Consider the following 12,610-nt stretch of genomic DNA (forward strand, 5'->3'; position numbering starts at 1 on the left):
TTAAGTCGGAAGCTTGAGGAGTAGATCGGCCTATTTCTGACCTGTTTCTTAACTTGCATTAAATTTTCTGTTCCAACTGCAAGCCACCACAAGGAGAAGCATCCTCTCATCATTCTCCCATCAATTACCTGTATTCTTTAAGGAGTTAAATAAAGAGATACGTTTACATATAAAAGGCAGTGAATGTTTGAATATCGCCAACCCAAAACATTAGACTGTTTAAGTGTCCTGCAAGCAGAAATGGTTGTTGACCTAAGGTTGAAAGTGTTGACAGCAAACCTATCCTCATTAGTAGAGGAGCTGTAGAAACGGGCAACAGCTTCAAATTCCGAGGCATCTGTATCACCACTATCTTCTCCAGCTCCCTTCATACTGATGCAGAGGCAAAGGAAATATATCAGCTTACTTTCTCAGGCACCTGAGAATGTTTAGCTTTTCCACGAAGGTTCTCTCAAAAATCTACGAATGTGCTATTGAAAGAATCATGATGGGCAGTACTTCAACCTGGTATGCAACTGCTCTGCACTGGACCTTGGAACTTGTAGAGGGAAGCCAGTCTATCACTGGCTCATCACTTCCTTCCATCCAGTTCATCCTTATGGTGCATTACATCAGGAGCCGAGAGTATCACCCTGGCCATTTGCTTCCCTTTCTTCTAGGATAAGGTACAAGAGTTTGAAAGCTTGGTTGACCAGACTCAAGAATAGTTTCTTCCCCATTGCTCTCAGACTTCTGAACCAGTCATGTCTTTTACTCTCTTTCCCAGTAATGCTACAAAGTTCTTGAACCCTTAATTCTAACTCTTCCATTATTGTACAAACATTCAGCATTTATTTTTTCACTGCCTCAATTTGTGCTCCTGCACCTTGCATCTTTCAATCGTCGTCACACTTGTCAATCTATTTATTGTTGTATTTATTATTACAACGTATGTTTGTTCTGCAAGCTTCATTCAATCGAGCAATTTCCTGCACCCTTATGTATCTGACAGTTTGCTATACCAAATGGAATTTAATGGATGTTCAAAATACCTCTCTAAGGCACAGAAATGTATGAAAAGGTGATGGAAACTTTGATTTTTGGTGATTCATTCTCAAGGTGTAAATGGTATCAGCATTTTATTGTATACCTATTATTGGCCCTGAACTGAGGGTACAGTAAGAGTTGATAACTTCGCTGGGTTTCAAGTCAAATATGTCACACCAGGTAGGACACACTTCAGTTATTTCATGGTTATCATTACTGAGACTAGCTGTCTTCTCTTATAAGCTACAAGTATATTTAATCGCTTGTACTTAATTTCCCAGTGGCTAGAGTGGATTTACATCTTGGCCCTGCTTCAGTGGTTTAGAATTCTAGTCCAGTTGTTAGTCTACTAACTTAATTATCATGTTACCATGCCTACCAGTGGGAGACACTTACCAATGTCAGAAATTCTCTCTCTCTGACCTCTTGGGTAGAGCTTGACAAGATAAAGACCAGAGGGATATGAAGGATATAGATCTTGATCCTGTCCCATTTACCTGGCTTCCTTAGGAAGCAGGTTGGTCATGAGTCTTTGGATGGCATTGGTGATAAAACATTGATTTATCCAACAGAAAGGGTCAGGCGGAGGCCTCCTCATTTCCTAACTAATTTCCAACACTCGAGCCTGAACTTGCTCTCTTACTTTCACTATACTTTGCCCTTTAAGATGCTCCTTTACGCCGAGCACAAGAGGATTTAATTCTGAAGAATTAAAGGCTGCCATGCTGAAAATGACCTTGACCAAGAAAAATGAGCTGCATTTTGCATGAAATATGGCACAAAGATTTCCTCTGCCTGCTGTCATTTTATGTGAGAGCTCAATATACCTATTGATCTCCAACTTGTTCTCAGTTGGGAGAATCTATATGGTGTTAGATATCAATCCTACTGATGATGGCAGGTGTGGGAAATAGGAAAATAATCCTACTGGTGTAGTAGTGGGCATTCTTACTGAGAATGTCACTGAGGTATTTTTATAGAGTATGTACTAATGCTGTTTCTGCCTTGATTAGATTAATACTGTTTCATTAAAGTAGATATTACAAATAATATAAATAATGTATTAACACCAATCTGAATCTTCGGCAGTTAAATGGAAGAACCAGAGGACAACATGGTCCAAGTTCGCAAATCGCATAAAGTGGAGCAAATGGTATCAAAGTGGCTTTGCCTTACACGAGATAGCTCACAGAGGTGAGAGATTTATAAATGTTAAAATCTGACTGCTTGCTAGTGGGTTATTTACTAGAATGGAAGTAAATATGCAGCTGTATTTTATAATAACTCATTATCCACTAGATTAATATGTATGATCACTCATTCTGTTTTTAATGTATCCTACATAGTGTCACAGTTCATAGTGGGTACCTTGTTTAGTCTTTGAAGGAATATTTAATATATTTTAGCTTTTCCTGTTTGCGGACATATTTATTCATTCATATGGATGAGGAATGATCTGAATTTATTACTGTGCATCAATGCACTTTTTAATATGAATACCAAATTATTATCTGATCATTGGGGTTTGCACCTGCAAAGCAAATTAAATTCCTTGGCATTATCATATCAAAGGATCTGTGCTGGGCCCAGCACACAAGTGCCATTTCAAAGAAGGCAGGGCAACACCTGCACTATCTTAGAGGTTTATGCAGATTCAGCGTGTCACCTCAAGCTTCTATAGATCCACGGTGGGGGAAATATCTTAATTGGTTGCACCATGGCCTGGTATGGAAATACCAATGCCCTTATACAGAAAAATCTACAAAGCGTAATGGATACAGCCCAGTCCATCACAGGCCAAGTCCTTGCCACCATTGAGCACATTTACAAAAGCACTGCCCCAAGAAAACAACACCTATCTTCAAGGGCCCCACCATCCAGGCCATGTTCTCTTCACAGTGTTGCCATTGGGAATGAGGTACAGGAGTATTAGATCCCAAACCACCAGGTTTATCCAGCTTGTTTACACTAGAACACTAGAATACTACAGCACAGTACAGGCCCTTCAGCCCTCGATGTTATGCTGACCCATATATTCCTTAAAAAAAGTACTAAACCCACACTATCCCGTAACCCTCTATTTTTCTTTCATCCATGTGCCTGTCCAAGAGGCTCTTAAATACCCCTAATGGTTTAGCCTCCACCACCATCCCTGGCAAGTCATTCCAGGCACCCACAACCCTCTATGTAGAAAAACTTAACCCTGATTTCTCCTGTAAACTTCCCTGACTTAACTTTGTACATATGCCCTCTGGTGTTTGCTATTCATGCCCTGGGAAACAGGTACTGACTATCCACCCTATCTATGCCTCTCATAATCTTGTAGACCTCTATCAAGTCCCCTCTCATTCTTCTACGCTCCAAAGAAAAAAGTCCCAGCTCTGCTAACCTTGCCTCATAAGACTTGTTTTTCCCTCCAATTCAGGCAACATCCTAGTAAATCTCCTCTGCACCCCCTCTATAGCTTCCACATCCTTCCTATAATGAGATGACCAGAACTGAACACAATACCCTAAGTGCGGTCTCACCAGAGATTTGTAGAATTGCAACATGACCTCTCTACTCTTGAACTCAATCCCCCTATTAATGAAGCCTAGCATCCCATAGGCCTTCTTAACTACCCTATCAACCTGCGCAGCGACCTTGAGGGATGTATGGATTTGAACCCCAAGGTCCCTCTGTTCATCCACACTCTTAAGTTACTGAACATTAACCTTGTACTCAGCCTTCTGGTTTGTCCTTCCAAAATGCATCACCTATCCTGTAATATTATATCCAGATGGTTATTATGGATTGTTCTATCTGTAATAATGGATCAGTCGTAATGTGATTTGTAGGACTCTGACTCACAAACTGGGTTGTATTTATGGTAAGTATGGTGCCTTTTGTGAATTTGTATTTTAAAGCAAGATTTTGGTGAATGATGCTTGCCATTTGATTGTGCCTGTGTACGTAATCAGATTGAATGAAACTGCTACAGGATCCTGTAATACTTTGGATTCTTTCTGATTTCTCTTGGGATTTTCTGTATTTATCATCTTGAGTTTATAGGTCTTTTATTATGTAGTTTTGAATTTTTTTTGTATTATAACACCTGGTCCTGTATTGCCACAAGGAACTCCTCTGTTTACAGGAAGAGTCTCCGACTCTGAGCCAGGTGTTCAATGCTTCCTTGTTGACATCTAGTCTGCTCAGATCATGAGGGTCATGCTCTTCCATTGGTTAACTTTTTCTTCTGTGTTGTTAAGTTCTTCATTTAAATTTGGTGTGTGTGCTTTTTAATCGGTATTGCATGTGTTTACATGGAGTGCTGAATACTGCTTTTGTTGATGAAAAAAATTTCCTTAGAAGTTTTATCTGTCTGTTGTGTAAAGTTTTTATGTCTGTTATTCCTCTTGCTCGGTCTGTCTGAGGTGGTGTTAATCTAAGCATATTCTAAACTTTGTCATTTCAGTTTGTGCTTTTCTTTGTAAATTTCCAGATTAATTTCAAATCAAGATATTATGCCAAAAATTCATATGTTAATATGAGTATAGCAAAAGTGTTAATTTCCTTTGTTATATTTTTACAGTTGAGCGCTGTTTGGTTAAGACTTTAAGTAAATTCTGTTAAAAGTTTTCTCTTTATTACACTATGATCTATTTTCTTTGCTTGCTGATGTTACTGTACTTACACGTTTCATATTCATCCATTGATTGTATTGTATTCCGCTGCTCTGTTCTATCATTACTATTTTGTATTTGCACACTTAGTCTTTTGTACATTGGTTGCTTATCAGTCTTTGTGTGTAATTTTTCATTGATTCTGTTGTATTTTTTGTTTTGCTGTTAATGTCTGCAAGAAAATGAACCTCAGGGTAGTATATAGTGACATATACATACTTCAATAATAATTTTTCTTTGAAATTTGCACATCAGAAACACAATGTGCGCCTGCGTGATGTGATCACAGTTTGATGAGTTAAAGAGTCAATTCAAAGGTAACAATTGGAGGCATTGGGGAGGTTTTGGAAAGAGAGAGCAAATTTATAAGAAGGGGCTCAAGACCTTCAGAGATTGTGCTCTGATGATGCCAGCTTTGAAATACTTCTGGGTGTGCAAAGTTGGAGAAAGAAAGAAGGAATTTACTTCCATCAGGCATGATACGAAGACTTCAGCAGCAGAAGTATACTGCTCATACCTAGACTCATATCACCATCACTTTAAGCACCCAATAGAGTCATGAAAAATGAATACTTTTGCAGAATCCTCTTCATTTTGCTGAATAAAACTTGCCTTAAACGATCACTCTTCCTGTAAATTGCTCCTCACACCCATAAAATGTGAAGAGTATCTTCAATTTCTTTCAAAGCACCTGCTCAAATCCTTGTTTATTCACCCCTTCATCACTTTCCCCTTATGCGATAGGAAGCAAGTGATGAGGGTGGCCTACAAGCAAACTCTTTCCACTGAGAAGTTAGACCATACTGTTGATCCATTCTTCCTTGTTTCAGATTAATGCATGAATCACAAAAAATGAGGCTTAAAACTGATGTGTCATGATGTGACCTGCACCATTGATTTCCTCTGAACATGCATTGTCTTGGGATGTTGGGTTTTCACCTTGTCACCTGAAGTCACAAATAAAATGAGCAAAAAGTTACGGTTTTTCATCTTGTTGATGCTGTGACATGATGTTGCAGAAAGCTATTGTTGTAGAGTATCTCCAGAATCTGGCAACTTTTCTAACATGAACTTATCTGTTTATCCCTATCCAAATCAAAAGAAGTAATTAAATGCATCGCCTTCCCTGCCTTCCTGTTTAATCTCTGCATTTATGTACTTTCCCCTTTAACAGCCAAATACTCATGCACAATTCCAACAGTGTTCCATCTCCAGAATCAGAATCGGGTCTGATATCACTGGCATATGTCATGAAATTTGTTGTTTTGTGGCAGTAGTACATTGTAATACATAATATTAAAATATTAATAATAATAAAAAACATCCATAAAAATTACATTAAATAAGTTGTGCAAAAAGAGAAGACAACTAGTGAGGTAGTGTTCATGGGTTCAATGTCCATTCAGAAATCTGATGGCAGAGGAGAAGAAGCTGTTCCTGAAACGTTGAGTGTGTGTCTTCAGGCTCCTGTACCTCCTCCTTGATGGTAGCAATGAGAAGAAGGCATGTCCTGGGTGAAGGTGGTTTATAATGACGGATGCTGCCTTCATGAGGCATTGCCTTTTGAAGATGTCCTTCATGCTGGGGAGGCTCGTGCCTGTGATGAAGCTGGCTGAGTTTATAACTCCCTGCAGCTTTTTCTGACCCTGTGCAGGGGCTCCTCTGTACCAGATGGTGATAGAATCAGTTAGAATGCTTTCCATGGTACATCTGTACACTTGTGAGAGTCTTTGGTGACATACGTACCGTTTCTCCTCAAACTCCTCATGAAATATAGCTGCAGCCTTGCCTTTGTGATTGCATCAATATGTTGGGCCCGGGATAGACCCTCAGAGACTTTGACACCCAGGAACGTGAAACTGCTCTTTCTTTCCACTGCTGATCTCTTGATGAGGATGGATTTGTGTTCCCTCGACTTACCCTTCCTGAAGTCCACAATCAATTCCTTGAATCAATTCTTACTAACATTGAGTGCAAGGTTGTTGTTGCGACACCACTCAGCGAACTGATCTACCTCACTCCTGTACACCTCCTCATCACCGTCTGAGATTCTGCCAACAATCGTTGTGTTGTCAGCAAGTTTATAGCCAGTGGTTGAGCTGTGCTTTTCAGCACTGTCATGTGTATAGAGAGAGTAGAACAGTGGGCTAAGAAGGCATTCTGGAGATTCACCAATGTTGCTTGTCAGTGAGGAGGAGATGCTATTTCTGATCTGCACAGTCTCCTGACGACGAAGTCAATGATCCAGTTGCCAAGGGAGGTACAGAGGGTCAGGTTTTGGAGCTTGTTGATTATAGGTGAACACTGAGCTGTAATCAATAAACAGCAGCCTGATGTAAGTATTACCATAAGTATCCAGGTGATCCAAGGCTGAGTGGAGAGCCAATGAGACTGTATTGGGTGTAGCTCTATCGTGGCGATAGGCAAATTGCAGCAGGTCCAGCTCCTTGCTTAGGTAGGAGTTGATTCTAGCTATGACCAACTTTGCAAAGCACTTTGTTACAGTAGATGTGAATGCCTCTGGGCAATAGTTGCTGAGGCAGCTTGCCCTGTTCTTCTTGAGAAGTGGTATGATTGTCACCTTTTTAAAGCATGTGGGAACCTCTGATCTTCAGCAGTGAGAGATTGAAGATGTCTTTGAACACTCAAGTTGGTTGGCACACATTTTCCGATTATAACCAGGTCAGCAGCTGATACCTTGCAAGGGTTCATCCTCTTGAAAGATGTTCTGATGTCAGCCTCCAAGATGGAGATCAGAGGTGTTAAATACCAATAGAAACTACAAGCTGACAACAGATGATACTTTGAAGTTAGTAAAGCAATTGTCCCTTAGTTGGTGTGTGTGCCTTGGACTGTTTATCCCATCCCCAGACCCTGGTATGCAAAGGGAAACTATGCTCTTTAAAGATCTTTCTTGCCCAGGTGGTCTGCACTTTATCTTTACCTGTTTACCCTAGCCTTATCACGACTTCTACACTTCTTTCACTTATTTGTCTCCCAGATATGCTGAGCCTTTTCCAGTTTGCACTTACGGCTAATGGACTAAAAAAATAATCCATGGGGCCTTATTTTCAATAGGACCTCTTGTCTATTCTTTCCTACCCAGCATGAAAGCAGAGATTACATCTTCCTCTCCCTCCAAATATAATTTTTAACCTGTTGAATTATAATTTTCACTTGTGTAATGTAGTGAATATGCCACATACCACTTTGATGATGTGTACAAAGGACTATCAGTCAGCTTGACTTTGAATTCCATTTATCTATCACTTTATCCTCTTTCTCTTCCCTTGGACAACCTCCAGCATTCTGGTTATCCTTCTGTTAATCATCATCCTCACCCTCATGGGAAATAGGTCCATTGTGCCACTTCAATACAGTCAGTTTGTGTGCATTTTGATGCTCTGCTTTTCTCGTCCTGTTCATTGTCAATCATATTAACCCTCTCCCCTAATCCTCCTTCTCTACAAGTTGACTACATTTGACACAGACTTAGTCATGTTTGAGTGTCAGAATGTTTCCACCTCATACCCCAGTTTTATGACTTAGATTTATGACCATGACAGATTCATGGTGGACACATCCTGCTGACATATTCACTCAGGAAGATCTTAGAATTACATCACATGACATTAAACTCAAACTCAGAGTCATAGCTTCCTCATTGAACACTGGTAATCACCACATGGAAAATCCATTTCGTAGTTCCCTCACAGTCAGATCCAGTAAACTACCCAGCATGTCATGAGATTTATCATCGACAGTGCTATCAGGAAGGACATACTCACCAATTTCCACCCTATTTCCAATGTTCAGTTTGGGCTTGACTAGAACTATTCATCAACAGCTTGGGCCAGGCATGTCCAAAGAGCTGAACTCCAGAGGGGACTATTCATAACATCAAGGTTTTCTGGTGAAACTGAAATTCAGGGAAATCAAAGGGAAAACTCTGCAGTGGCTTGAGATTTACCTCACAGAAAGGAAGGCCATCAACAATTCATCATCCTAGACCAGGACTTGGCTTTTGAAGGTCCTCAGCTCAACTGGCTTCAGCTGCTTCACCAATGATCTTTCTTTCATCATTGGGTCACAAGTAGGGATGTTGGCTGATGATTTTGGGGACAATTGGGATATTTGCTGATGATTTTGGGGACAATTGGGATATTTGTTGATGATTGTGGGGATAAGAAGGGATGTTTGCTGATGATTGTAGGGACAATTGGGATATTTGCTGATGATTGTGGGGGTAAATTGGGATATTTGCTGATGATTGTGGGGACAATAGAGATATTTGCTGATGATTTTAAGGATAAGTATGGATATTTGCTGATGATTTTGGGGACAATTGGGATATTTGTTGATGATTATTGGGAGAATTGGAATATTTGCTGATGATTTTGGGATTAAGTTGGGATATTTGCTGATGATTGTGGGGACAATTGGGATATTTGCTGATGATTTTGGGGACAATTGGGATATTTGTTGATGATTGAATAATGTTCCGCTCCTGTTACAAATTTCAGCAAGTGAAGCAGCTCATTCCCACATGCAGCTAAACCTCAATAACATTCAAGCATGAGCTGATATGTGACAAAGTATATTTATACCACAGAAGTGGCATCCAGCCAGAGCTCTTTGGTATTTACCTTTGCCATTCAATCATATTACCAATGCTGAGACCCCACCATCAATATGCTGGGGATAATTATTGAATAGCATATGACTCAAACACTGTGTCTTCCAGAATAGGTCAGAGTTGGGTATCCGATGGCTAGTGACTCACCTGCAGACTCTCCAAAGCCTGTTCATCACCTATGTGGCAAAAGTCACTGTGGATGAGTGTAATGCCAGCAATGTCAGTCAGGATGAAACAGTTCACCTAAATGCTACTCCATCAACCGCCTCAGCACTTGTTTCCTTTCACTACTGATGCACAATGCATGAGGCATTTTCAAACATACAGCACAATACTGGAACAGTGCTCCCATACCCGCAATCTGTACCACCAAGAAGACAAAGACAGCATGAACGAGAACAACACTCTTTGCAGCTTCCCCTCCAACTCACACATTTGATCTTTTATCACCATCTCCTTCTCATGGGCAGATCTCAGGCAATAAATGCTGGCAGCAGTACTCGTTTCTGGAAAAATAAAATAATGTCAGGACCTCATTTCTTTCCCTTGGCTAGAATCTTAGGCTAAAATATTTTGCCGATTCATCAATTTCCTTCCATCTATTACAAGGCTGAAGTTGGAGTGATAGCAGTTGTTTCTATTCTGAGTTCCTCTGTCTATTATATAGTGTCTGATTACACACCCTGGGACTTGGACAATGTTCAGGCTACCCTGATAGGAGCATATGAACATCTTTACTCCTTGCTTGAAAATTCACTAACAAGTTATCCACCAAACCACACATCATTCAGTCTGGTTTGCTCCTTTTCACCATTGTTCAGTTAAGCTGGAATTCTGGACCAATCAGTAATGTGGGAATATCTTCATGAGTCTGTGCTCATTCAAAAAGGCTTTCGTTATTTACTTCTGCATCCCATGATTGGCAGATTAATAAGAAAGAATATTAACAAAGTATGATTGGAAAGGTGACCGAATTATAGTAGGAAAATAGATATATGCCAAATGCATAATTTTATTGTCAATATTGAGCTTAAATACAAAATGCAGCCTTTAATTTTGGCAATTAATTTTCCCAATTGGGGAAGAAAAATCACTGAAATGATTTGAGAAGTGACATTTCAGATGAGCTCATGTGGGCAGAACACAATGATGAACTAAAGACAATGTGTGTGATTAGAAATAGCTGAGTTAATCTCTGGGAAGAGGTTTAGAGTAACAGATGGTTAACACAGTGATGAGATAAACTTAGAAACCTCTACAATGCATTAGGTAAGTTGGACATTTGCAAGGTGGTGCACATTGTTAAGAATATTTAGCACTCTCTTGATATATAGGTTCTATGCTGTGGCATCTTTCTTGTTATAGATGAAGGAGGTGTTACGTATTCAGGCAACAATAAATATATGAGATCGGCAAGGGTTTCTTATAACAAACAACACGTTTATTAAACACAGAAAACAAACCCCCCAAAAGTAAACAAACACTACCGTAACCGGAAACAGCTGCTGAGCGGCTGTTCAAACAGTTCGTAAAGTGATATTCCAAAACAGTTCTTTAAAGTGGTATTGCCAAAAGTTCGATATGCTCACAGTCCATTTAAAGGGAGAGACTTTATAGGACGATTTAGGTTCTCTTTCACGTCGCTTGCTTCGATCCCCGACGTCGAACTTCCCACGAAGAATTTACGAAACAGAACGGCTTAAAGGCACTGACCTTTCCTTCTCCACTACCTTCAATCCTTTCTGGTTACCCAGGGATTAACACGAAGATAGTCAACGTAATCCTTCTAAATAAGGATCAAACGAAGGTCACCCCCGTTTCACCGTAGAAAGCGATTCTCCTCGATCTTTAACTTCCAACTTTGAATCTTCACTCTCCTCTAATTCTCAAACTAACAGAATCATAAAGAACCTGCTGGCAATGACCTTTTAAACTTTAGACATTAAATAAAAACTTCATCCTTCAGCTAAACTGCGTCATCACTTCAAACACGCAGTGGCATGAAGTCAACCTGGCAAATCCAGCCACGAACTGCCCCTCCTCACAGGGTGGGGTCTACCTTTTATAACCTGTAAAAAAAAACCCGTCACATGATCTCTACTGGCGGGAAAATGATGTCACTCCACCATCACAAGACCATCACCTCAAGTCCAGTACAGCTTTAACCCCAGTCACATGACAAGGGCTCCACTGTCATGTGTCACGAGTACGTAACAGAGGGAACTCACTAATCCTGAGCCTCGATGGGTCACACTGTCCAGTTAGCTTATTAAACCTGCATCTTGTTTAAAAATGATTTAAAAATTCATTTGCACAATTTGCTTGTCACTGGTAAGACAAGTGCCTTTGAGAAAGCGGTGGTGAGTTGTGATCTTGAACCACTGCATTTCCTCTAATGAAGGTACCCCTACAGTGAGGTTACATACAGCTACAGAAATTCGACTCAGCATTCATGAAGGATGAGTCATAGGTTTCCGGCTAGAGTGGGCTTGTAGCTTTGAGAAGGACATGTACTGATGCTTCCACTTGTGTCTGCTGACCCTGTACTTCTTGCTGATAGAGATTGCAGGTTTAGGCTGTGCTGCTGGAGTGGTATGGATGAACAACCATAAAACAATCTCTAAATGCTATGTATATGGGCCACTGATGAAGAGAACAAGTGTTTACAGTGATGGATAGTAGTTGCTTTCTCACAAATGATCTTGCCCTTACTTAATGAGCACTTCCTATAATATTGTTTCATTTCTGGATTTATAAATATACCTTTTTCATGAAAAATATTCATACTTCTTGCAACTGAAGAAATGAAACCTTTAGAATCATAGAGTTATGCAGAGCAGATGGAGACTGTTCGGCCTATCCTGAGCATGCTGATCATTCTGCCTGTCTCAGCTCAGCCCGTTTGCCTGCTACATTCCTTCAGCCCTTTCCTATCCATGCATCTGTACAAATGTCTTTCAAACATTTGTAAAGTATCCACGTTCCCTGCCAGATAATTTCACGCAACCAACAGCATCCATGTGAAAAAGCTGTCGCTCAGGTACCGCTTAAATAGCACTCCTCTCACCTTAACTCTGGTTTTGGATCCCACAGCCCTGGAAAGGGATGCACCCTCTCTGTGCTGTCATGATTTTACACGCCACTACAAACCTTTATACACCTTTGAAGAACACTGAGTGCTTTTCATACACTAAGAGATTTGTGTATAATCTGGTCTTTGTGATACCTTTAAATAAATTATTTATCTGCAGAGCGAGTCTATCTCGCACTTCCTATTGGGAGACAA

At 40.2% G+C, this 12,610-nt stretch overlaps 1 protein-coding gene across 1 annotated transcript in view; it reads left to right on the forward strand.

Moving 5' to 3' along the window:
• The first annotated feature begins 2,119 nt into the window (after nucleotides 1-2,119).
• LOC132393711 (FERM and PDZ domain-containing protein 1-like) overlaps nucleotides 2,120-12,610 on the forward strand; it is a 141,913-nt gene continuing 131,422 nt past the window's right edge. The window contains exon 1 of the mRNA XM_059969117.1: nucleotides 2,120-2,220. Coding sequence (XP_059825100.1) covers nucleotides 2,120-2,220 — 101 coding nt within the window. The remainder of the gene's footprint in view (nucleotides 2,221-12,610) is intronic.

The sequence above is a fragment of the Hypanus sabinus genome, chromosome 5 (assembly GCF_030144855.1).
Source record: "Hypanus sabinus isolate sHypSab1 chromosome 5, sHypSab1.hap1, whole genome shotgun sequence".
NCBI lineage: Eukaryota > Metazoa > Chordata > Chondrichthyes > Myliobatiformes > Dasyatidae > Hypanus > Hypanus sabinus.